Raw genomic sequence first — 26,876 nt, forward strand, 5'->3', positions numbered from 1 at the left:
GAGGGAATAAGCCAGGCCCCGCTTTCTGAGGGAATAATCCAGGCCTCGCTTTCTGAGGGAATAAGCCAGGCCTCGCTTTCTGAGGGAATAAGCCAGGCCCCGCTTTCTGAGGGAATAAGCCAGGCCCCGCTTTCTGAGGGAATAAGCCAGGCCCCGCTTTCTGAGGGAATAAGCCAGGCCCCGCTTTCTGAGGGAATAAGCCAGGCCCCGCTTTCTGAGGGAATACGCCAGGCCTCGCTTTCTGAGGGAATAAGCCAGGCCCCGCTTTCTGAGGGAATAAGCCAGGCCCCGCTTTCTGAGGGAATAAGCCAGGCCCCGCTTTCTGAGGGAATAAGCCAGGCCTCGCTTTCTGAGGGAATAAGCCAGGCCTCGCTTTCTGAGGGAATACGCCAGGCCCCGCTTTCTGAGGGAATAAGCCAGGCCTCGCTTTCTGAGGGAATAAGCCAGGCCTCGCTTTCTGAGGGAATAAGCTAGGCCCCGCTTTCTGAGGGAAAGGAGCCACCTTTCCTTGGAATAGGCTTCACTTTTGATGGGAAATAAGCCAGGCCTCGCGTTACGAATAAAGCCTCGCTTTCTGAGGGAACGAGCTTCACTTTTGATGGGGAATAAGCTAGGCCTCGTTTTCTGAGGGAATAAATCAGGCCTCGCTTTCTGTGGGAAAGGAGCCACCCTTTCCTTGGAATAGGCTTCACTTTCGATGGGAAATAATCCAGGCCTCACGTTATGAATAAAGCCTCGCTTTCTGAGGGAACAGGCTTCACTTTCGATGGGGAAGCCAGGCCTCACGTTATGAATAAAGCCACCCTTTCCTTGGAGTAGGCTTCACTTTCGATGGGAAATAATCCAGGCCTCACGTTATGAATAAAGCCTCGCTTTCTGAGGGAACAGGCTTCACTTTTGATGGGGAATAAGCTAGGCCGCGCTTTCTGAGGGAATAAACCAGGCCTCACTTTCTGAGGGAAAGGAGCCACCCTTTCCTTGGAATAGACTTCACTTTCGATGGGAAATAAGCCAGGCCTCGCTTTCTGAGGGGATAAACATGGCCTCGCTTTCTGAGGGAAAGGAGCCACCCTTTCCTTGGAATAGACTTCACTTTCGATGGGAAATAAGCCAGGCCTCATGTTATGAATGAAGCCTCACTTTCTAAGGGAAAGGTGCCGTCCCTTTACTTGGAACAGGCTTTAGTTTTGATGGGGAATAAACTAGGCCTCGCTTTCTGAGGGAATAAACTAGGCCTCGCTTTCTGAGGGAATAAACTAGGCCTCGCTTTCTGAGGGAATAAACTAGGCCTCGCTTTCTGAGGGAATAAACTAGGCCTCGCTTTCTGAGGGAAAGGAGCCACCCTTTCCTTGGAATAGGCTTCGCTTTCGAAGGGGAATAAGCCAGGCCTCGCGTTATGAATAAAGCCTCGCTTTCTGAGGGAAAGGTGCTGTCCCTTTACTTGGAACAGGCTTTAGTTTCGATGGGGAATAAACTAGGCCTCGCTTTCCTTGGAACAGGCTTCACTTTTAATGCGGGATAAGTCAGGCCTCGCTTTTGATGGGGAATAAGCTAGGCTTGTCTTTCTGAGGGAAAGAAGTCTCCCTTGGAGTAGGCCTCACTTTGAAAGGGGAATAAACTAAGTTTCACTTTCACTTTTGAAGGGGACTAAACTAGGCCTCCATTTCGAAGCAGAACACAGCCTCTCTTTCCTTGGACCAGGCGTCAATTTCAAAGGGGAATAAACTAGGCCTTGCTTTCACTTTCAAAGGGGAATAAACTAGGCCAGTGATGGCCAACCTATGACACGCGTGTCAGCACTGACACACCTAGCCATTTTTGCTGACACGCCGCCGCATGCAGATTGATTGGATGACTGTGTATTTTGTGGCCAAATTTGGTGTGATTTGGTCTAGTGGTTTTGTTGTTTACTCCATGGGAATTATGCACATTTATACACAGTAGAGTCTCACTTATCCAACATAAACAGGCTGGCAGAATGTTGGATAAGCGAATATGTTGGATAATAAGGAGAGATTAAGGAAAAGCCTATTAAACATCAAATTAGGTTATGATTTTACAAATTAAGCACCAAAACATCATGTTATACAACAAATTTGGTAGAAAAAGTAGTTCAATACGCAGTAATGCTATGTAGTAATTACTGTATTTACAAATTTAGCATCAAAATATCACGATATATTGGAAAACATTGACTACAAAAATGCGTTGGATAATCCAGAATGTTGGATATGCGAGTGTTGGATAAGTGAGACTCTACTGTATATATATAATGCTATTATTATTGTAGTATATTATCACATTATTACTATTATATTATTATTCACGACTACATTGAAACTAGAATAGAGAGAAATCGGCGTGGAAACTGCAAGAGGTACCATAGATTGCTGTACATGGTAATAATGGTAGTAGTTTTTGATTTATTAAATACAGTTATATATTACAATTATTTATTTTTGTTATTTAAACTATACATATTGCAAAATTATGGGTTTTTTTCTCAAAGTGACACACCACCCAAATCATGCTAGGTTTTTTGGTGAATTTTGACACACCAAGCGCAAAAGGTTGCCCATTGAACTAGGCCTTGCTTTCACTTTCAAAGGGGAATAAAGTAGGTCTTTCACTTTTGAAAAAGGTAAAACTAGGCCTTTCACTTTCAAAAGGGAGGGGTAAACTAGGCCTTTCACTTTTTTAATATATTAACATGCATTTTAATAAAAGCAATTAGGCTTACAAATCCTTGAAGGCTTGCATGGACATTACCTACATTTTATCAGTGAAAAAAAAATGTTACGTCCTGTGGATAGAAAATTCTTCTCTATCCACAGGAAAATAGTTTACGTGTTTTGCTTTAATGTACTTCTGGGATTCAGAAGGGCCGTGAAAACATGGTTATGTGCCCAAGCTTTTGATGAGTAAATGACAAAGTTGACATGGCCTGATTTAAGGATGAAGCATGAGGATCTCGGACGAATGGAATTAATTATATATACGTTTTTAAGGTTTTTATAATGTGTTTTAAATATGTTATTAATGGATGTGTTTATATTGTTCTGTTTTTATGATTGCATTTTGGGCATTAAATTTTGCCAGTTTTTGTAAGCCGCCCCGAGTCCCCTCGGGTGAGAAGGGCGGGGTATAAATGTTGTAAATAAAATAAATAATAAATAAATACTTGAACAAGATACTTAGGATTACTATCATCATGATCTCCATTCTGCTCAAACGGTACTGGAAGTATTGGGTTTAAGAAACTGGCCAGAATATAATAATCACCGACAACCAAATGCATGAAATAGGCCTTTCACTTTCAAAGGTGAGAAAACTAGGCCTTACTTTCACTTTGGGGGGGGGGGGGACTAGGCCTTTCACTTTCAAATGGGAGTAAACTAGGCCTCACTTTCATCTTGGCCTTACTTTTGCTTTCACATGGGGTAAACTAGGCCTCACTTTCATCTTGGCCTTACTTTTGCTTTCAAATGGGAGTAAACTAGGCCTCATTTCCATCTTGGCCTTACTTTTGCTTTCAAAGGGGGATAAACTAGGCCTCTTTCATCTTGGCCTTACTTTTGCTTTCAAATGGGGGTAAACTAGGCCTTTCACTTTCAAAGATAAACTGGGCCTCACTTTCAAAGGGGGATAAACTAGGCCTTACTTTCACAGAAAAAATGGCCCTTCGGAGTCAAATAACACGTCCCAACAAAGCAGCACTAATATAGAGATTTTATTCCACTGTATTGAATTTCTTACAGCACATTGTTTTGTCACAAAGCTACTGATCTCGTTTTGGAGTCGTCGGGTCGTCGTCATTTCTTTTTATCCCCCCTCCCCGTTTTGTTTCGCTTGAAAGACAAGAGACACGGATTCACGAGCGCCAAAAAGCAGCTTGGATCTCCCCGCGGCCAACTTCGAGGGGCCCTGCCTGCTCTACAATTCCTCCCTTGCGTTTTTCACATCTGTGCAAAATGAGCTGGAAAATGGAACGGAGTCGAAACTCTCCTCCTTACTTACATCCCTTTATTTATACAAAGTTCGGAGTATATGGCCGATTCTTTCGGGTTTTTTTTTCCTTTCTGTCGAGGACAAAATCACGGAGAGAAGCGGAAATGTCAACTGCATTCCAAGAAGAGCAAGAAAAGTCTTGATGTATGTTGGGGGCAGATATGCAGTCTTCCAGATACAGGACTACAACTCCCATCAGCCATCACCAAGCAACAACATGGCAAGGGATGATGGGAAGTGCGGCCCGGTCACATTTGAAGGCCATACTCATCACATGAACCAGAAGGCATTTCGCCAAGTCAGCTTACCGACTGATGTTGGAATGGACTGGAACGCGTTCTGGATGTTGGTGGATTATGGTCTGTGTTGTCCTTTGCATCTTCTGCTTTACCAGCGTCCCTTCGCTCTCAAAAAAACTGGCACCCCCTCCCTTCCTTTCATTTACTAAGTGCAGAAAGAAATAACATTAGCAGCAGTTTGGACTGGAAACCCTCGAGAAGCGCACGGAAAAGCACATTCCGGGAGGTCTAGAAATCCCACAAAAGCCTGCCCTCGGGAATAGAAATGCAACCCAAAAGAAGGGAGAGACAAGTGCGGCAAGAAAGGGGATCGGGGCATCTCCCCCCGGAAGATAACCAAGGGGGGAAACCACTGCTTGATATAGCCACAGCAGACGAGACAGGGAGCAAGTCCAAACCAAACGCTGCTTTCAACAGTCTATTCCCAGTCAGGGATTTTGCGAAGATCTTATTTGCTGGCAGTCTCGAAACGACTGAAATGCGCCAATCAATCAATCCCTCGCACTCTTGTCCATGCGCAATTCAACCTTCTCGCCTTTGCAATATGGAGAAGGAAAGGTGAGTTGAAATGCAACTTGGCTGACTTCTGAGCTGGAAACGGAACCCCTTCAGAAAGTCTCCTCCTACTGACATCCCTTTATACAAAGTTTGGAGTATGGACACCGCTGAGTAAGACCAAGCCTTCCCTCCACCAAAAAAGATACAGCATCGAAAGATGAACTTAGATCAACCCTCCGAAGGAAAAACACAACCAGTCTCGAATGGAGCCCCTCAGGCCTTCGGACCACCACCAACAGTACCACAGCGCGGGCCGTATCACATGTTTTTTTTTAATCCAGTTTCCAATACACAACGAACGGGGCATCGAGTCAGGGTCGGGGGGGTGGTTGGGAGAGAAACGGCCGACACGTGCCTGCGCGGCTTGGTGACCAAGTGCTGCGCTAACCGACCTCCTCGGCTGCCACAGGAGCAGCCTTCCGCTCCTCCTCTTCCTCCTTCTTCCAGTCTGCCAAAAGTGAGGGGAAAGGCCCGGCTGGGCTCGCTCGGCCTTCGTTCGGCCTTCAACTGGATGCCGTGGCGATGGGCTTCTTCAAGTGCTGGCTCATCAGCTCCCGAGCGCGGGAGACCTGGATGTGGTCGTAGCAGGAGTTGCAGACCAGGACCGGGTCGTAGAGCTGCTGGTCTGGAATGGGCAGCTTGAGGTGGCAGCAGCCGGCACAGAAGACGTTCCCACAGTTCCTGCGGGCAAAAGAACGAGGACGGCAGATATGACACCGGGGCGGAGGTGATTTGAAAGAGGTGGCTATACTAAGATATGAAAGAAAGTTAGGAGTCTTAGTGGACCACGAGATGAACGTAAGCCAACAGTGTGACTCTAGAGCAGGCACGGGCAAACTTTGGCCCTCCAGGGTGTTAGAAATTGTGGGAGTTGAAGTCCAAAAACCCCGGAAGGTAAGGACTGCATCAGTGGGAGTCTAGTGTCTAGATCAGAGGTCCTTAAACTTTTAAAGTGGAATCATAGAATCATAGAATAGTAGAGTTGGAAGAGACCTCATGGGCCATCTAGTCCAACCCCCCACTAAGAAGCAGGAAATCGCATTCAAAGCACCCCCAACAGATGACCATCCAGCCTCTGCTTAAAAGCTTCCAAAGAAGGAGCCTCCACCACAGTCTGGGGGAGAGAGTTCCACTGCCGAACAGCCCTCACAGTCGCTCAGACTGGAGGGCCGATTCACAGTCGCTCAGACTGTTGGGGGGCCGGACTATGATGAAATAGTCCAAAATTAGACTATTGTTGTTGTTGTGTGCCTTCAAGTCATTTCAGACTTAGGTCAACCCTAAGTCTGAAGTTTAGGACAGGGGCCAGGTCAATGACCTTGGGGGGGCCACATCTTAGTTTGGGGACCTCTGATCTAGACGATCTCAAGACTATAGGTAAGCAAAGAGACCTCCAAAGACCATCTAGATGGTCTCATAAGACCATAGGTAAGGAGAGGTGTCCCCAAAGGCCATCAACACAATCTCATAAAACTATAGGTAAGGAAAGGGACCCTCAAAGGCCATCTGGACGGTCTCATATAACAATAGGTAAGGAAAGGGACCTCCAAAGACCATCTAGATGGTCTCATAAGACCATAGGTAAGGAGAGGCGTCCCCAAAGGCCATCAACACAATCTCATAAAACTATAGGTAAGGAAAGGGACCCTCAAAGGCCATCTGGACGGTCTCATATAACAATAGGTAAGGAAAGGGACCTCCAAAGACCATCTAGATGGTCTCATAAGACCATAGGTAAGGAGAGGCGTCCCCAAAGGCCATCAACACAATCTCATAAAACTATAGGTAAGGAAAGGGACCCTCAAAGGCCATCTAGACCATCTCATAAAACCATAGGTAAGGAAAGTGACCTCCAAAAGCCATCTAGATGGTCTCATAAGGCTGTAGCTAAGCAAAGAGACCTTCAAAGACCATCTAGACAATCTCATAAGGCCATAAGTAAGCAAAGAGACCTCCAAAGACCAGGTAGACTTAGGTCAACCCTAAGTCTAAAGTTTAGGGCAGGGGCCAGGTCAATGACCTTGGAGGGCTGAATCTGGCCCACGGGCCTTAGTTTGGGGACCCCTGGTCTAGATAGAGAAGTCACAGTCCTACTCTATTCTGCTTTGGTAGATCTCATCTCGGATGATCTTGTGTTCTGGGTGGACCTGTCTAGAGAAGGGAGATCAAAATTAAGGCCTGGAATCTACAAATCCTTGAGAAGTGGCTTGGAGAAAGGAAGGCCAAACGAGAACACGAAAGCCATGTTTCACTATCTGAAAGGAGGAGCCAAGCAGCAGCTCCAGAGACTAGGGCACAACGGAGCCGTAGATTCAAATTGTCGGAAAAGAGATTCTAAGATTTCCTGATGGGTTTGTGCCCCTCTAGTTCCCTTTCCACCCAATCTCCCTGCCCCAGCTCCTTCTCTTCCTCATCGAAGAAGAGATGCGGAGAGGATCAACTGTGACATTGGGTGTGGCGCCGGCTGGAGAGCAAGCCAGCTGCAACCAGCTGCAATGAATCACTCTGACCAGGAGGTCATGAGTTCGAGGCCCGCTCGGAGCCTATGTCTTGTCTGTTCTATGTTAAAAAGGCATTGAATGTTTGCCTATATGTGTAATGTGATCTGCCCTGAGTCCCCTTCGGGGTGAGAAGGGCGGAATATAAATGCTGTAAATAAATAATAAATTGCTGTGCCTTACCTGCAATGATGCCTGCGTTTGGCTAGCCAGAACTCACAGTCGCAGTTAAAGCAGTGCGAGGCCATGTGGTCTGGAACCCAACGTGTGACCTGCAAGAAATCAAGAGGGGGAATGAGATGATCTTGAAATCCCTGAGAAAATAGACACATTCATGATCAGCAGCAGCTCTCAAGATGCTATACCTCTGTTTCTCTTTTGTCAACTGGCTCCCAGCTCGTTTCAGACAGACAGTCCTCGCTGTGGTCGGAATAGAAGTCCTCGTTTTCGCTCCCGTCCGACTCCTTCAGGCAAGTCTGCAACGGAAGCCGCAACAAACGTCAGCTTCTCTTTGAGGGAACCCCTACCTTCTTCAGCTCCAGAAAAACAACTCTAGCTGCTTTCCTTCCCAGGCCAGTACGGCTTGTTCTGATTGGCAGGGATTTCTGCATTGCTTTCCGCATCTGATTTTTTGCAGTCAAGATGCCAGAATTGGAAAACACTGCCGGCAAAGCATGTGGTTGGCCACTAAGCTATCTCCCAATAGAACCAATATGAAGAGACCCCAAGGGCCATCCAGTCCAACTCTTGCCATTGAGGAACACCCAAATCCAAGCCATCCAAGCCTTTGTTTCAAAACCTCCCAAGAAGACTACATTGAATTACGAGGGCTATCCAGAAAATAGGCTACGTTTTGGATTTTAAAAAGGACAAAGTATAGAATAAATCATTTACCATATGCAGCTGAAAGACACATCCCAAAACTACAATCTCATGTAATTCCCATTTAAATGTAGCCACGTTTCTTATAGATAAATCAGTTTGAAAAGTACTGCACTAGTAAATTCCCCGCCTGTGTCCTCGGCTCCTGCTCCTTCTCCCTCCCTGCAGCATAGCCAAAACGCTGGGCTGCCAGCCACGCCCCCATTGTTGGAAGCGGAGGAGAGAGGCGGGGAATTTACTAGTGCAGTACTTTTCAAACTGATTTATCTATAAGAAACGTGGCTACATTTAAATGGGAATTACATGAGATTGTAGTTTTGGGATGTGTCTTTCAGCTGCATATGGTACATGATTTATTCTATACTTTGTCCTTTTTAAAATCCAAAACGTAGCCTATTTTCTGGATAGCCCTCGTATTTCTGGGAGTTGTAGGCCAAAACACCTCGGGACCCACAGGTTGAGAACCACTGATCTATGCCCATCCAGGGCATGCTGGAAGGACCTTTTCTGATGGGGTGGATTGCAAGGAAATCTGTCCAAACCCATGATGGAGAGGGAGGGGCACTTACAAAGTCGTCCTCGTAGTCCATCTGGGGCTCGGCAGGGGGAGCGTAGCAATGGCGGATGTCCAGCCGGAGTTGGAGCTCCCGGACCTGCCTGCGCAGCTGCTCCACTTCCTGCTTGTAGGTGGCCTCGATCTGCCGCAGCCGGTGCTGGACCACGTCCGTGGGGAAGGGCAGCCCGTCGTCGTCCAGGTAGAAAGCGGGCGGCGCTGGCGAGGGGCTGCTGGGGGCCGAGGGCTTAGGGCCCAGGGCCTGCTTCAAGTGGCAGGGCAGCCACGGCCGGGCAGTCTTCCCTGGGCAGTGAGGGCCAGAAGGGAGCCTGGCTCCATCCTTGGAAGGCCACTGCCCGCTGAGGCCGAGTCCCGAGGCCCAGAGGTGGCGGCGCTTGCTGCAGCAGCCGTAGGAGAGGAGCCGCCTCGGGGCCCCGTCCCCGCCTGGGAGAGAGGCCCCCATCCCTTGGAAACTGTCCCAGTTGGCACCTAGGAGGGAGAAGTCACTCATCTGGCTCTGGGAGACCGCTTTGCGCCACCATTCGGGCGGGGCCTTCCCCGCCGGGTGGTGGCCCCGCTTGCCCTCTTCCTCCTCCTCCTCCTCCTCTTCCTTGCGACAGGACGGGGCTTCCTGCCTCCGGACGCTCAGGGCCGGCGGGTTCCCAAAACCAGGCGCTCGCGGGGACGGCCGGAGGGAGGGCTCCGCCGGGGGGAGAACGAAGGGTTCCCAAGAGCCCTTGGGTTCCAGACCAGAAAGCTTTTCCAACAGCTCTTCCGTTCTGGTCGAATTCAGGCCACTATTCTTCTGCCCCAAAGGAACCGGTGCTGCAACGGGATCCATCTCGCCTACTCTTTCGCCTGCCTCCGAAGATGAGCTGCTTGATGGTTGGGTGATTGTCCCGCAGTCCTGCAGTTGACAAGGGTCCGAAATGCCGCCAAGATGGAGGGCAGGGGGTTCGTGCTGCTGCTCTGCTGCCTGAGGCGGCTCCTCGGCCAAGCTCTCTTTGTCCACTATGGCGACTTCCTCAGCATTGGGGTGCCGGGGCTCCAGGCCCACCCTGACCTCCTGACAGTGGTTGTTGAGGTTGGGGTCACTCGAGGTGCGGGTCAGAAGGCTGCCGGGGTCACAGGCTGAGAGGAGGTCGTCCATGGATCGGGTCTTTGGTAACCTGGAAACAGAGAAGACAGGAGGATGGGGTGAACGTTTAGGAAACTCACAAAGCTGAGTGTGAAATAAAACTTGCAAGAAGCCTGTTGAAGGCACTGAAAATTTTGCAATAAGGCTGAGAAATTTTCAGATGAAATGGAACAAGAACACTGTGGTACTGATTATAATGAAACAGCTGAAATTGAAAAAGATAAAAATAAAGAAATCCTGTTTAACTACCTCACCACGGCGGCAAGAATGATATATGCAAAACATTGGAAAAATAAAGAAACCCCCGAACTAAGCTGCTGGTTAAATAAGGTGTTGGAAATTATGAATATGGATAAATTGACGTATTTACTAAAAAATAATAATGGCATACCAAAAAGGAAAACAAATTGGGACTTGATAAAAAACTATCTAAGAGAAAAACAAATGACGATGTTAATTTAAATGAATATCCAGTGGTAATAGATCAAACGCAAGAAGATGTAAAGTATCTGTGTATGAGATGGAAGTCAATTTTACTATATTTTATTTGTATCTTTGTTTCATTATTTATACATATATATATACATACATATATATATATACTAGCTGTGCCTGGCCACATGTTGCTGTGGCGAAATATGGTGTTATGGGAAATAAAGTATTGAGGAATTGGTGGTAGTTAAGGTAAAAGGTAAAGTTTTTCCCCTGACATTAAGTCCATTATAAATGGGTTATATAGCTGTATGGAAGGGCCTTGAGTCTACACTGCCATATAATCCAGTTCAAATTAGATAATCTGTGGAAGAGGCCTAACTGTGCCTGTCCCCTGGGCTGAGTGGGTTGCTAGGAGACCAAGTGGGCAGAGATTAGTCCTCTAACTGGCAGCAATTGGATAAAAACAATTATTCCTTTCCCTCTAATTAGGACTTTATTTTTCTTTTCTTTTTGTTGTATCAACCTAGAGGTGTGGATGATGGGTTGTGTTGTCAAATTTTGAGGTTGGGGGCCTGTAGTTTGGTTGTTTTGTTGGTCGCCGCGATGCCATCATTCATTTATATATATAGATACGTCTATATAGATATACAGTAGAGTCTCACTTATCCAAGCCTCTGGATAATCCAACGCATTTTTGTAGTCAATGTTTTCAATATATCGTGATATTTTGGTGCTAAATTCATAAATACAGTAATTACTACATAGCATTACTGCGTATTGAACTACTTTTTCTGTCAAATTTGTTGTCTAACATGATGTTTTGGTGCCTCATTTGTAAAATCATAACCTAATTTGATGTTTAATAGGCTTTTCCTTAATCCCTCCTTGTTATCCAAGATATTCGCTTATCCAAGCTTCTGCCGGCCCATTTAGCTTGGATAAGTGAGACTACTGTACTGTATATATATTGCTATTTTTTTGTGGGTTTTTTTTTTGTCCGTCTTCCTTCTTATTGTATTGGGTGATCGTTTTAATTTGGGGGGGAGGGTTTGTGTCGGTTGTTCCTTCCCCTTACTCTTTTTTCTTTGTTTCTATTCACATCCCTCACCTTTTCCCCTAATAACCTCTTTGTTTTCATACTCTCGCTGTAAACCTTATTGGAAATTTCAATTTGTAGGAGTAAATATTACGATATGGAATGTAAAGACACTAATATGCAACATTTATGCGCCGAACGACTCAAAAAAGATATTTATAGACAAGCTCCAAGAAAATATAAATAATCAGGAATTTGATCAACTAATGATTGTAGGGGACTACAATGGAGTTATAGACGGAAGAATAGATAGAAGTAAAGAATCAGGGAAGAAGAAAGGCAAAACAAGTAATTCGGGTAACCTCCCAAAACAAATGTTAAATATGTTAAAAGATCTAAACCTGGTGGACGCCTGGAGAGAGAAAAACGAAAAGACGAGGGATTATACTTTCTATTCGACCAGGCATAAAACCTGGTCTAGAATCGATATGGTCTGGACGTCAAAATCTCTAACAACAAAAATAAAAAAGATAAAGATCCTACCGAGACTGGATTCGGACCACTGTCCGATTGAACTAAAAATTTACAACTCAAAAAAAACGGTGAGATGGAAATTGGATGACAACTTATTAAAAAGAGAAGAAGATATTGAAAAAAATAGAAAGTTACTAATAGAGTATTTCAGTCAAAATGACACATCAGAAGTACACCTATATACAGTATGGGACGCCAGTAAGGCGGTAATGAGGGGGAACTTTATCCAACAAAAAGCATTAAAGAAAAAAATGAGAATGCAGGAATTCGAAAAAATAATGGGAAAAATTAATAAAGAGGAGGAAATACTAAAGAGGAACCCAAACGAAAACGCACAAAGGAATTTGCAACTACTACACAAGCAAAGAGAATACCTAGAGATGGAGGAAAGAGCAAAACAACTTAAATATATAAAACAGGACTATTTTCAAAACGCAAACAAGCCGGGAAGATGGCTGACGAAGAAATTGCGGAAAAAAAGAGAAGCCACTTTTGTGACAAAATTAAAGGAAGGAGATAAGATATACACTCAGGAAGAAGAAATTAGGAACAAATTTGCAAAATTCTATAAAAAGTTATATCAAGATGAACAGATAAACAAAGAAAAGATAACAGAATATATAGAACAGTGTAGTATACAAAGAATTTCAGAAGAACAGAGAGAAGAATTAAATAAAGAGATTACAGAAGGGGAAATAATAAAAGCCATAAAAAGTATGAAAACGAACAAAGCCCCAGGCCCAGATGGACTAACGGTGACCTACTACAATACCTTCCAAAAAGAGATAACCCCATACTTAAAAGGAAATTTCAATAAAAATTTATTTTCAAAAAAAAAAAAAAAGGAAATGAAGTCCAAAACACCCGCATGCCTGGGATAAACCTGGATGTTACAGTGGACGTGAACTGCGAGAACTGGGCTCAAGCATCCTTTCCCTCACCTGTCGAGTGACCTGCTGCTGAACTCCTGGCTCTGGGACCCCGAAGGCAAGTAGAGGTCCATGCGCTCCTCTCCCAGAGGGCAAGGGGACGACGCCGGGAGATAGACGGCGGTCCAAAGGTGCAGGGCTCGGACGTGGCAGACCGGGTGCAGCACCTGGCAGAAAGCGAGAGTCAGGGGAAACAATAGACACCTTCAGGAAACAATGGACACAGAAATGCTGGACCATTCCAACAACTATCATGTCGGACTACACAGAGAAGCCATTGAAATCCACAAGCATGTGGACAACTTCAACAGAAAGGAAGAAACCATGAAAATGAACAAAATCTGGCTACCAGTATTTAAAAAAATCTAAAATCAAAACAGTAGATGGAAACCAACACTCTGAGGGCAGAGCCAGGTCTTCTCCTTGTCAGATTTTCCTTCAATTTTGTCAAGGAACTTTCCATGCAATGTTTTGTTGTGCCAGCTGTCAGCTCTAGTTTGTAGTGCGGTTTTCTTGTACTGGTTTTTTGTCTGCTGTGCTTTGAGGAGTTTCTGATTTTTGACTTCAATGACTGAACAAAGGATGCCCCCCAGGCAAGAGACAAAACCTTTCCAATGCTAATTAGGGTGATTAACTGAAACATTGATGCTGGCTTCCCAGTGACAAAGGACTCTTGCCACACCCTGTGGACTCTCCACAGATACTGTAGAGTCTCACTTATCCAACACTCACTTATCCAATGTTCTGGATTATCCAACACATTTTTGTAGTCAATGTTTTCAATACATCATGATATTTTGGTGCTAAATTCGTAAATACAGTAATTACTACATAGGGCAGCTTACAAGTATATAGTACAGTAGAGTCTCACTAATCCAAGCTAAACGGGCCGGCAGAAGCTTGGATAAGCGAATAACTTGGATAATAAGGAGGGATTAAGGAAAAGCCTATTAAACATCAAATTAGGTTATGATTTTACAAATTAAGCACCAAAACATCATGTTATACAACAAATTTGACAGAAAAAGTAGTTCAATACGCAGTAATGTTATGTTGTAATTACTGTATTTATGAATTTAGCACCAAAATATCACGATATATTGAAAACATTGACTACAAAAATGGCTTGGATTATCCAGAGGCTTGGATAAGCGAGGCTTGGATTAGTGAGACTCTACTGTACATCGAATACAGTATATTACAATATTAGCATAGCACAATATAAGAATTGTATATTACTATATTGTGCTATATGACTATACTGCAATATTATTACTAATATTATATGTAATATATACAATTATAATAGTGAATTATTATATTGTATTACATTGTAATATTATTATCCATATTATATGTATATACAATATATTATGTTATTAGCATAGCACAATATAAACCTTATATATTACTATATTGTGTTACACAACTATACTGCAATATTATTACTAATATTACATGTAATATAAATATACAATGACAGTAGAGTCTTACTTATCCAACACTCACTTATCCAATGTTCTGGATAATCCAACACATTTTTGTAGTCAATGTCTTCAATACATCGTGATATTTTGGTGCTAAATTCGTAAATACAGTAATTACTACATAGCATTACTGCATATTGAACTGCTTTTTCTGTCAAATTTGTTGTATAAAATGATGTTTTGGGGCTTAATTTGTAAAATCATATCCTAATTTGATGTTTAATAGCTTTTCCTTAATCCATCCTTATTATCCAACATATTCGCTTATCCAACGTTCTGCTGGCCCATTTATGTTGGATAAGTGAGACTCTACTGTATATATTTTTTCCTTTCCTAGTTTATCCATGCCACACAGCCTCTGAGGATGCCTGCCATAGATGTGGGCAAAACATCAGGAGAGAATACTTCTAACAACACTGAAGATAATATAGAAGGTATCTTAAGGGGTCTTCTAATCTAATGCATACCTGGCAATAATAATAATAATAATAATAATAATAATAATAATAATAATAATAATAATAATAATAATAATAATAAAAGTCAAAAATCAGAAACTCCTCAAAGCACAGCAGACAAAAAACCAGTACAAGAAAACCGCACTACAAACTAGAGCTGACAGCTGGCACAACAAAACATTGCCTGGAAAGTTCCTTGACAAAATTGAAGGAAAAGCTGATAAGGAGAAGACCTGGCTCTGGCTCACAAATGGGACCCTGAAGAAGGAGACAGAAGGCCTGATCCTTGCAGCCCAGGAGCAAGACATCAGGACAAAGGCAATTCAGGCCAAGATCGAAAAATCAGCTGATGACCCAAAATGCAGACTGTGCAAGGAAGCCAAGGAAACCATGGATCATCTCCTCAGCTGCTGTAAGAAAATCGCACAGACAGACTACAAACAGAGGCACAACTATGTGGCCCAAATGATTCATTGGAACTTATGCCTCAAGTACTGTGCAAGGAAACCGATGAAACCATGGATCATATCCTCAGCTGCTGTAAGAAAATTGCACAGACAGACTACAAACAGAGGCACAACTATTTGGCCCAAATGATTCATTGGAACTTATGCCTCAAGTACCACCTCCCAGCAGCAAAGAACTGGTGGGATCACAAACCTGCAAAAGTATTGGAAAATGAGCACGCAAAGATACTGTGGGACTTCCAGATCCAGACTGACAAAGTTCTGGAACACAACACACCAGACATCACAGTTATGGAAAAGAAAAAGGTTTGGATCATTGATGTCGCCATCCCAGATGAAAAACAACAGGAAAAACTCAGCCGGACTCTTGCCACACCCTGGACTCTCCAGAGATATATATTCTTTCCTTTCCTTGCCTAGTTTCTCCATACCTCACAACCTCTGAGGATGCCTGCCATAGATGTGGGTGAAACGTCAAGAGAGAATACTTCTGGAACATGGCCACACAGCCCGAAAGACATACAACAACCCTGGACACCTTCCTCTTTCCAAGGCCCATTCCCGATCACGGCGGGAGTCTCGCTCACCTGGTCCGTGCCAGAGATGTAGAGAAGGTTGTGGAAGTTCTTGTTGCCGGCTCGGAGCAGGGACCACACAGAGCAGGTCCGCTTGGCGATGTTGTGCATCTCGCGCTCGCAGGGGCTGTTCCCGAGGAAGGTCCCGTAAAGGCAGGAGTAGGTGTGCTGCACCAGCTTCACCTGCAGAGAGAAACGTAACGGTCAAGGACGTAGAGCTGCTGATCTGGAATGGGCTTTTTTTTTTCTCGGGCTTTTTGTTCTTACCAAGAAAGCTTCGTTGAACTCAAAAAGGCAGGGGAACTGTTTGAGGAGCTGGTGGATGGAGTCCAGCCACTGGAGGAACACGGGGCATTGCTCGTTCTGGTCCTCCGCTTTCTCCTGGTGGCCGCAGCGGTCCGCAAACTTGTGGCCGAAATCCAGCCAGTCCGATTCCACCAACACTTGGAAACCCTGCCAAGGAGAAGGTCACAATGTCATAGGCGGACCTCAGGATGCTTCGGAGACTCACTCACCCCTCTATGTTCTTCTCCCTCCCTTCTCCTCCAACATAACCAGTCCATAGAGTGGTCTCAACTCTTATCTTTCCGCCTTCATTGCAATCACAACATAACGGTCTGTTATCTGGACACCATTGAATGGGTTGGATGGCCCTTGGGGTCTCTTCAAACTCTAGGGTCCCGTGATTCTCCTACCTCCATCGTCCTGTAGTAGGGGTCCAGAAGGATCTTGGCCAGGGCGACAATCTGCGGGGTGCGGTCCCAGCCGTCGGAGCAGTGCACCAAGACGGGGCGTCCCTCCCGGTCCACGGCGTTGGCGACCAAGACGGCCGCCTTCAGCATGACGGAGAGGTGCTGGAGCCACTTGGTGCTCTCCAGGGCTGAGAGCCAGCTGGGAAAAGGGGCAAGGAGATGGGCGAGAGGTCACGCAGAGAAGGACAAGACGGAGGCACCCCACTCTCCCCCAGAATCCACACCCCAAGGAGACTCACTTGCTGGGGTCTGGCATCTGGCTGCAGACGGCCCGCAGGTACTGGAAGCTATTCCGGATGGAATGGATGTTGGCCATGCCCATGAAGACCACCTCGCAGTTGGGGTAATACTCTGGAACACAAAACAAAGGGAGGGCGTTTCCTAGGAACCCATCCAAAGGTCTTACGGCAAGAATGACTACTTAGAATCATAGAATAGTAGAGTTGGAAGAGACCTCATGGGCCATCCAGTCCAACCCCCTGCCAAGAAGCAGGAAATCACATTCAAAGCACCCCCGACAGATGGCCATCCAGCCTCTGCTTAAAAGCCTCCAAAGAAGGAGCCTCCACCACAATCCGGGGGAGAGAGTTCCACTGTCGAACAGCTCTCACAGTGAGGAAGTTCTTCCTGATGTTCAAGTGGAATCTCCTTTCCTGTAGTTTGAAGCCATTGTTCCGTGTCCTAGTCTGCAGGGCAGCAGAAAACAAGCTTGCTCCCTCCTCCCTATGACTTCAAAAATGAACTAATGAGTATTTAAGAGGTTATGATTCTACGACTTCTTCCTCTGGAAATTCACCAAAGCTTTGGTGGTTACTCAGGAATAATAATAACTAAGCACAGCTGTCTATTCTAAACAATATCTGAAAAATATACACCACGATAAAGGTTCAAAACATAGGACACAATATGTATATTCGAGCATCATATACATAATAATGTTAATATTACAAACAATAATACAACTGATAACCAAATTCTGTCAGCTGTAGTGGCACACAGTCGTAACTTACAAAGATTTATAGACTGCAATCATCCAGATTTAAATGCTACACAGAGCAGTTTTCATTATAAAACATATATCAAACATATATCAACAAGACTCCAACCAAAGTTTGTTAGTGACACAGTATGTGTACATTCAGTCTCTGCAAATGCATGTCATATGCTGTAAAACTAAATATATCAGTGTGCAAATCAATTGGCTCAAACCTGGTTTGGAGTCAAAACAAATCAAAGTCTCTGTAGTCTTGGAGCAGTTCTATAGGATTCCTCAGGATGTAAATGCAGTCAATTAGCTGTAGCTTCAGTTTGTTGACAATAAATGGTCAAATAGATCTTATTTTAGAGTAGCTGGCTGTGAGCCGAAGTAAGCGGTTTACATAAGCCGTTTACTACTGGTTCCCAGGTTTACTCCAGTTTCAGTTAACCCTTCATCTGGTAAGCGACAATGTTTTGAATATCTGTATTGTTGGCTCAGCTTTAAGTTTTCTTAAAGAGATAAAAGGAAAATGGTCTAAGATAGTGCTCTTTATAAGACTGCATTTACAACCTGAGGAGTCCTAAAGAACTGCTCCAAGACTACAGAGACTTTGATTTGTTTTGACTCCAAGCCAGGTTTGAGTGAATTGATTTGTACACTGATATATTTAGTTTTACAGCATATTACAGTAGAGTCTCACTTATCCAACACTCGCTTATCCAACGTTCTGGATTATCCAACGCATTTTTGTAGTCAATGTTTTCAATACATCATGATATTTTGGTGCTAAATTCGTAAATACAGTAATTACTACATAGCATTACTGTGTATTGAACTACTTTTTCTGCCAAATTTGTTGTATAACATGATGTTTTGGTGCTTAATTTGTAAAATCATAACCTAATTTGATGTTTAATAGGTTTTTCCTTAATCTCTCCTTATTATCCAACATATTCGCTTATCCAACGTTCTGCCGGCCCGTTTACGTTGGATAAGTGAGACTACTGTACATGCATTTGGAGAGACTGAATGTACACATACTGTGTCGCTAACGAACTTTGGTTGGAGTCTTGTTGATATATGTTTGATATATGTTTTAAAAGGTGCTTTTAGGATGTTTTTAAGATATTTTAAAAGATGTTTTAAAGATGTTTTAAGATGTTTTTAAATTGTTGATTTTAGCCGGTTCTTGTAAGCCGCCCCGAGCCCTAGGGGAGTGGCGGCATATAAGTTTGAAAAATAAATAAATAAATATATGTTTTATAATGAAAACTGCTCAGTGTAGCATTTAAATCTGGATGACTGCAGTCTATAAATCTTTGTAAGTTACGACTGTGTGCCACTACAGCTGACAGAATTTGGTTATAAGTTGTATTATTGTTTGTAATATTGTTAACATTATTATGTATATGAGGCTCAAATATACATATTGTGTTCTATGTTTTGAACCTTGATCGTGGTGTATATTTTTCAGATATTACTCAGGAAAAATGCCAAGGAAGGAGTCCAATTGAATGCCACGGCTCTTACCCTCGCACTCGCAGCCTCCTCCCTTGGCTCGGTTGGCGACGGCAGCCGTGTATGACCGAGCATCCAGAATCAGAAGCTTCTGCGGGGTTGCCGAGCTCTCCACGCTCGAGCAGGCCGTCAACGACGAATCTGTAAAAGACAACCACCTGAATTCCCTCTCCTTTGAATACCTTGGACTCAGGCCTGTAGCGAGGGGGTGGTTTTAGGGGTTCAACCCCCCCCCTGAAATTTTTCAGGTTATAAAAAAACCCTGGTTTACTCATGAATTTTAACTGGTTAACCAAATCCCCATGCTAAGTCTATGAGATGCAAAACATTAAGAGTCCCTCCAGGCACTATTTCAAGCAGATATTGACAGGTTTGTAGCGGGGAGAGGTGTGTGCTAGGGGTTCAAACCCCCCCCCCCAAATTTTCAAAACCCCTCCCGAAATTTTTTTTTGCCTACGGCCCTGCTTGGACTATACTTCCCATCAGCCCCAGCTAATGGAAACAATGAAAGATCGGGGGACCTTTTCTGCTTACCGAACCCTGCATCGCAGGCCTCGTTGCCCTCGCTGGGCCCTGAATACGGGGTCCCCCCGGCCAGGCGCTGTCCTGGGTTCAAGGCACAGGCTTTGGCAATGGAGGTCACGAGGTACTCGTCGTCGGCGTTGCGCCACCCCCACCAGCTGATCTCGGGCTGGCTGCAGCGGGCAATCACTGCTCCGTTGCGCAAGTGTCTGGAAGAGACGACGGTGCCCTGCATTGAGTCCCTGCAAGCTCAGGGCCCGGTTTCAATAATATCCCCAAATAGCCACCCCACCCCATCCCATTGTTTACCACAAAAAGGGGCATTGATTTGGGGCCCTTCCTAACACGATATGCGCAGAACCCCCTTCTAGAGGACAGACAGGGGCCCTGTACCTATACACCACCGCTGGGATCCGCTTCCAAGAGCGGAAGGAAGCCACGTTCTCCAGCTCTTTGTCCGTGATCCAGACGGGAACGAGGAGCTTTTGCGGGTAACTAGTGCACAACCTGGGCAAAGTGGAGACACAGGGAGGCTGTGGTCAGCACCTGGACATATGAAACTATTCTAAAACTCGAACTTAGAGAACAGACTCTGTCAGAGTAATTTACGCAGCGTAGCAGTAGTTAGATGGAATCAGTGGAGCGCAGAACGAAAAGACGCCCAGAGATTTTGGTAAAACTATATACAAGTTTTACTGTAAGCAGTAATAATCAAGACAAACAGGCTGCAGACAATGGACACAGGACTTGACTTCTCAGCAGAACAGAACAGAACTGAACTGATGTAATCAGTAAAGCACAAACACTTATGTCTGGACACTCCCCAGTTCCAGCCACACATCAAGGTCATCACAGCTTCCCAGTAATAAACTCTTTACAGACTATAGTACACTCTGGATCAGGGGTCCCCAAACTAAGGCCCGGGGGCCGGATGCGGCCCATCGAAGCCATTTATCCAGCCCCCACGGCACAAGGGCAGAAGGGGGTTGGGCTAAATGATCCAAGGGGTCTCTTCTTCTCTTCCAACCCTTCTTCTTCTTCTTCTTCTTCTTCTTCTTCTTATTATTATTATTATTATTATTATTATTATTATTAGAAACACAACAAGATGAGTCCACAGCAGACATTCTGCTGGTTGTTGTATTGGATCATACGTCGGACACTTTCCAAGTGTCTAGGACTGTGTGATGTATCGGCGAATAATGCGGGCAGATCCCAGTAAGGTGGCCTTCTGTAGCTGGCAGATGGTAATTTTGTTAGTGCCGATTGTGTTTAAGTGCAGGCCAAGGTCTTTAGGCACTGCACCCAGTGTGCCGATCACCACTGGGACCACCTTGACTGGCTTGTGCCAGAGTCAAATCCTCATATCGTGTCAGCTTTTCCAGTTGTTTCTCCTCAATCCTTCTGTCACCTGGGATTGCAACATCGACAATCCATACTTTGTTTTTTAACACAATTGTGAGGTCAGGAGTATTGTGTTCCAAAACCCTGTATTATTATTATTATTATTATTATTATTATTATTATTATTATTATTATTATTATTATTAACAACATTGAGGCTGGGTGGCCATCTGTCAGGGGTACTGTGCTTGTGCTTTTGGTGTATAAAGGCAGAAGGGGGTTGGACTAAATGGCCCAAGGGGTCTCTTCCAACCCTCTTTATTATTACTCTTTTTTATTATTATTATTATTATTATTATTATTATTATTATTATTAACAACAACATTGAGGCTGGGTGGCCATCTGTCAGGGGTACTGTGCTTGTGCTTTCGGTGTATAAAGGCAGAAGGGGGTTGGACTAAATGGCCCAAGGGGTCTCTTCCAACCCTCTTTATTATTGTTGTTGTTGTTGTTGTTTTTGTTAATTATTATTATTGCTCGGTGGCCAACTATAGTCCGGCCCTCCAACGGTCCGAAGGATCGTGAACTGGCCCCCTGTTTAAAAAGTTTGGGGACCCCTTCTCTGGATGATGCAATCAGTATGCAATACAAACCAAGACACAAACTGCATTTAAACACTATCAATACACAAATCCCACATTAACAGACCTGACATTTAAAATAAGGCAGCATGAAATGCCGACTGCAACTTCTGCAACGGAGGCAGAGTGGGTATTTTGGGACAAGTCTGTGGGATTACGGTCCCTTCTCTAGCGTCCGTCCAACTCACTTGTAGTTGTTGTTGATGTCAGAGACCCGCCAGACGTTCTGCAGGTCGAAGCCCATCCGGGCCAGCTCCATCTCGAAGCGGTACTTGACATGGTCTCCTGGCGGAGGAACAACACAGACGTTAATCCTGGTTGGCACCAGAGACAATTTATTCCAGTGGTGGCCAATGGACCCGTTGTAACAAGGGAGTTATTACAGCTCTCTTAGGACCAGCTCTTTGGATTCATCAAAGGCGGAACGCATCCCAGTAATCTAAGGCATGAACTGGACAGGGAACTGAACAAGAGATGGATTTGGGTGATAAAAGTTCCCAAAGTGGAAAAACCATCCATCCTGGCCCACAGTGCACTCACCCGGTCGGCATAGGTGGGCATGCTGGTCCTCTTCATCCGCACAGACCCCCAAACACCAGGCGTGGTAAGCGAACGCAAAGAGGTCTTCCGGCTTGGTGGGGCGGGCGATGGCTCGGCTGAGTCGCTTCAGCCACTCCTGGCATTGCTTGAAAGTGGAGAAATGGCACCTGGGGAGGAGAGGAATGGACAGAGAATGAGAAAGGCGGACAGATGTGGTGGCTCTTGTCATGGACGTTCAGGAAGCCTCTTTGAGGAAATCCAGTTCAATCCTTAGAACCAAAGTGTCCCCCTCCCTTAGAGTGGAGATCCCAGTATCCCCAACCGGCTTGGCAGAAGTCAGGAAAGGATGGAAGCTGCAGATCAAGGAGAAGGATGGGAGGAAATGTCCCTCATCCTTTATGTAAAGGACCAAACTACCCCAAAACAATCTCAACTCTTCCTGAATTCCTCCCACCTGACGACTTTGGAATCCTTGCAGACAATGTGAAGCTGGAACATGTCTCGGCTCTCCACACTTTCCATCATCCTCAAAGGCACCTAGGAAGACGGAAAGAGAGGGCCTGAGAAAAGCCACACTTACAGGTAGATGGTGTTGATGAAATGCATGTATGTAGTATGAAATTGTGCTTAGAGTTTAAAGCTGTCTGTCGGCGTGTGTGTATATAATCCAGTAGTGCAGTGGTTAAATGCATAGAGTGGGGATGGATTGCTAGAGCGTAGATGTTCGTGACAGGATATACGTCATGTTTGAGATAAAGGAGGTATGGAATGTGCTAGTTCTCCTGAAGCGGTCTTTGAAGTAGTCGGACTGGTCTGAACGTTGTCCAGCATGCTGTGTAAATAACTGCATATATCTGCAATAAAGTTTAAGCCGCTGTAGAAGCTGAAACCAGAGAAGTGTGAAGTTTGTCCTGTGCGGTCTGAGCAGCTGCCAGATTCCTCGGGAGAGGAATTGAGACTGAGGAAGGTAATTTGTCTCAGTCAACCAATTCTGGACCGATATAAGCACTGACTTTTGAAGGGTTCGGGGCTGGCCCAAGCCTTTCATATCGTAGCTACTGCCCCCAAAACTTACATTGACGACAGAGTCCTTGAACTTGATATGGAGCCGGTAGTTGGAGATGGCGATGACAGCGTCGCTGGCATGGCCCAGGTATTCCACGCCTTCGCCTTGCAGCACTGCGAATGGGACCTGGGCAAGAGAGAGAGGCAAAGAAGCCATGGAACCACGGGAAAAGCATGGGGGATCGAATGATCACCTGTGGAATCCGCACATCAATATGTGCGTATTTCACAGGGACCACGAAGAAGAAAACCGCATCCAAAGCCTGCTTGTTTTTTCCAGCTAAAACAAAGTCTGGGGAGGCGGGAGAAAATCCACCTTGGTCATTTTAAAAATAGATGTACTCTTCCCTTTTTTTTGCCAGCTCAGAGGAAAGCTCGACACCTCCCAGTTTCTGTGAAATTGTGCCGGAGATGTGAACTTCCCACAGGGCTGTGTTTCTCTAGCTGTTAGGACTGGAAGGGACACACTTTGGTTCTCGAAACCACCTTTCTCCCATTCTTCACAAGCTTCCAGGATATCACAATGAAAATATACTTTAAGGCAGGGTTCCCCAAACTAAGGCCCGGGGGCCGGATGCGGCCCTCCAAGGTCACTGACCTGGCCCCTGCCCTAAACTTTAGACTGAGGGTTGACCTAAGTCTACCTGGTCTTTAGAGGTCTCTTTGCTTACCTATGGTCTTATGAGATTGTCTAGATGGTCTTGGAAGGTCTCACTGCTTTGCTACGGCCTTATGAAACCATCTAGATGGCCTTTGCGGGTCCCTTTCCTTATCTATGGTCTTCTGATGGTCTTATGAGATCATCTAGATGGCCTTTGAGGGTCCCTTTCCTTACCTATGTTCTTATGAAACCATCTAGATGGTCTTTGGAAGTCTCTTTGCTTAGCTACGGCCTTATGAGACCATCTAGATGGCTTTTGGAGGTCCCTTTCCTTACCTATGGTCCTATGAGACCGTCTAGATGGCCTTTGAAGGTCCCTTTCCTTACCTATGGTCTTATGAGATTGTCTAGATGGTCTTTGGAGGTCTTTTTGCTTAGCTATGGTCTTATGAGATTGTCTAGATGGTCTTTGGAGGTCTCTTTGCTTACCTATGGTCTTATGAGATCATCTAGATGGTCTTTGAGGTCTCTTTGCTTAGCTACGGCCTTATGAGACCATCTAGATGGCTTTTGGAGGTCCCTTTCCTTACCTATGGTCCTATGAGACTGTCTAGATGGCCTTTGAAGGTCCCTTTCCTTACCTATGGTCTTATGAGACTATCTAGATGGTCTTTGGAGGTCTCTTTCCTTACCTATGGTCCTATGAGACTGTCTAGATGGCCTTTGAAGGTCCCTTTCCTTACCTATGGTCTTATGAGACTATCTAGATGGTCTTTGGAGGTCTCTTTCCTTACCTATGGTCCTATGAGACTGTCTAGATGGCCTTTGAAGGTCCCTTTCCTTACCTATGGTCTTATGAGACTATCTAGATGGTCTTTGGAGGTCTCTTTGCTTACCTATGGTCTTATGAGATCGTCTAGATGGTCTTTGGAGGTCTCTTTGTTTACCCATGGTCTTATGAGATCATCTAGATGGTCTTTGGAGGTCTCTTTGTTTACCCATGGTCTTATGAAACCATCTAGATGGTCTTTGGAGATCCCTTTCCTTACCTATGGTCTTATGAGTCCATTTAGATGGTCCTTGGAGGTCTCTGCTTACCTATGGTCTCATGAGATTGTCTAGATCAGGGGTCCCCAAACTAAGGCCCATGGGCCGGATGCAGCCCCCCAAGGTCCTCAACTTGGCCCCTGTCCTAAACTTTAGACTTGACCTAAGTCTGCAATGACTTGAAGGCACACAACAACAACAACAATCCTAATTTTGGACTATTTCATCCTAGTCTGGCCCCCCAACAGTCTGAGGGACCATGAACCGGCCCTCTGCTGCAAAAGTTTGAGGACCCCTGCTTCAAGGCTTTTGTCATAGTTTGGCTTCACGTTGTTTCCAGCTCATAGTGACTCTATTGTGGACTTTCCGGGCATGATTTGTTCCAAGAAGGTTTGTCTTTGCCTTCCTTGGAGGCCGAGGCCACCCAGCGGGTTTCCACGGCTGAGCAGGGATTTGAACCCATCTCTCGGGGCCACGGCTATACCATGCATGACCAATTTGCATTATTTCAGGAGGCTGCCTGAGGTGGCCTCGAGGCAGGAGGGCCGTGCCAGCTTTGGGAAGGACAGGAAATTGTCCGCTTTCGAGTGCGGTAACTACAAGATTGGAGGTGTGTGGTTGCTTTAACTCAACTTTGTGGTAGTTTCCCAGAATACTATATGTGTGTTAACTGGAAAATCAAATGCATGAAGCCAATTGCCTGAGTTTGCAAGGACCTGGGAATTAGTTTGTAACTCTTGCTATCCTGCTGCTGGAGAACCGGTTTGAACAGGTTTCTGTGTGTGTGTGTGTGTGTGTGTGTGTGTGAGTCAGGGTTTGGAAAGATACTATATGTGTGTTAACTGGAAAATCAAACGCATGAAGCCAATTGCCTGAGTTTGCAAGGACCTGGGAATTAGTTTGTAACTGTTGCTATCCTGCTGCTGGAGAACCAGTTTGAATAGGTTTCTCTGTGTTTGTGTGAGTCAGGGTTTGCAAAGATACTATATTTGTGTTAACTGGAAAATCAAATGCATGAAGCCAATAGGCTGAGTTTGCAAGGATCTGGGAATTAGTTTGTAACTATTGCTATCTTGCTGCTGGAGAACCTGTTTGAACAGGTTTCTGTGTGTGTGTGTGTGTGTGTGTGTGTGTGTGTGAGAGAGAGAGAGAGAGAGAGAGAGAGAGAGAGAGAGAGAGAGAGAGAGAGAGTCAGGGTTTGCAAAGATACTATATGTGTGTTAAATGGAAAATCAAATGCATGAAGCCAATTGCCTGAGTTTGCAAGGACCTGGGAATTAGTTTGTAACTGTTGGTATCCTGCTGCTGGAGAACCGGTTTGAACAGGTTTCTGTCTGTGTGTGTGTGTGTGTGTGTGTGAGTGTGTGTGTGTGTGTGTGAGAGAGAGAGAGAGAGAGAGAGAGAGAGAGTCAGGGTTTGCAAAGATACTATATGTGTGTTAAATGGAAAATCAAATGCATGAAGTCAATTGCCTGAGTTTGCAAGGACTTGGGAATTAGTTTGTAACTGTTGGTATCCTGCTGCTGGAGAACCGGTTTGAACAGGTTTCTGTGTGTGTGTGTGTGTGTGTGAGAGAGAGAGAGAGAGAGAGTCAGGGTTTGCAAAGATACTATATGTGTGCTAAATGGAAAATCAAATGCATGAAGCCAATTGCCTGAGTTTGCAAGGACCTGGGAATTAGTTTGTAACTCTTGCTATCCTGCTGCTGGAGAACCGGTTTGAACAGGTTTCTGTGTGTGTGTGTGTGTGTGTGTGTGTGTGTGTGTGTGTGTGAGTCAGGGTTTGGAAAGATACTATATGTGTGTTAACTGGAAAATCTCTGTGTGTGTGTGTGTGTGTGTGAGAGAGAGAGAGAGAGAGAGAGAGAGAGAGAGAGAGAGAGAGAGTCTTCTGAGTACTGGTTGGAAAGAAGATGGCTCTGTACTCAGAGAGGCCTGACTATTTCTGAGGCCTTTTTTGCTGCTGATCTTCACTGAAGCAGATTCATGGACTAAGAAAGGCTTGCTTAT

At 45.0% G+C, this 26,876-nt stretch overlaps 1 protein-coding gene across 2 annotated transcripts in view; it reads right to left on the minus strand.

Annotated features, from left to right (window-relative positions):
* Positions 1–3,715: 3,715 nt before the first annotated feature.
* mtmr4 (myotubularin related protein 4) overlaps positions 3,716–26,876 on the minus strand; it is a 74,760-nt gene continuing 51,599 nt past the window's right edge. For both annotated transcript variants that reach the window (XM_062960300.1, XM_062960301.1), the window contains 16 exons: positions 23,230–23,346; positions 22,609–22,691; positions 22,155–22,321; positions 21,803–21,899; positions 20,022–20,135; positions 19,641–19,837; positions 19,119–19,247; positions 16,849–16,960; positions 16,553–16,748; positions 16,125–16,310; positions 15,870–16,040; positions 12,883–13,037; positions 8,815–9,967; positions 7,729–7,839; positions 7,547–7,635; positions 3,716–5,546 (listed from right to left, as the gene is read on the minus strand). In XM_062960300.1, coding sequence (XP_062816370.1) covers positions 5,369–5,546; positions 7,547–7,635; positions 7,729–7,839; positions 8,815–9,967; positions 12,883–13,037; positions 15,870–16,040; positions 16,125–16,310; positions 16,553–16,748; positions 16,849–16,960; positions 19,119–19,247; positions 19,641–19,837; positions 20,022–20,135; positions 21,803–21,899; positions 22,155–22,321; positions 22,609–22,691; positions 23,230–23,346 — 3,255 coding nt within the window. In that variant the 3' untranslated portion in view covers positions 3,716–5,368. The remainder of the gene's footprint in view (positions 5,547–7,546; positions 7,636–7,728; positions 7,840–8,814; positions 9,968–12,882; positions 13,038–15,869; positions 16,041–16,124; positions 16,311–16,552; positions 16,749–16,848; positions 16,961–19,118; positions 19,248–19,640; positions 19,838–20,021; positions 20,136–21,802; positions 21,900–22,154; positions 22,322–22,608; positions 22,692–23,229; positions 23,347–26,876) is intronic.

The sequence above is a fragment of the Anolis carolinensis genome, unplaced genomic scaffold (assembly GCF_035594765.1).
Source record: "Anolis carolinensis isolate JA03-04 unplaced genomic scaffold, rAnoCar3.1.pri scaffold_7, whole genome shotgun sequence".
Lineage (NCBI taxonomy): Eukaryota > Metazoa > Chordata > Lepidosauria > Squamata > Dactyloidae > Anolis > Anolis carolinensis.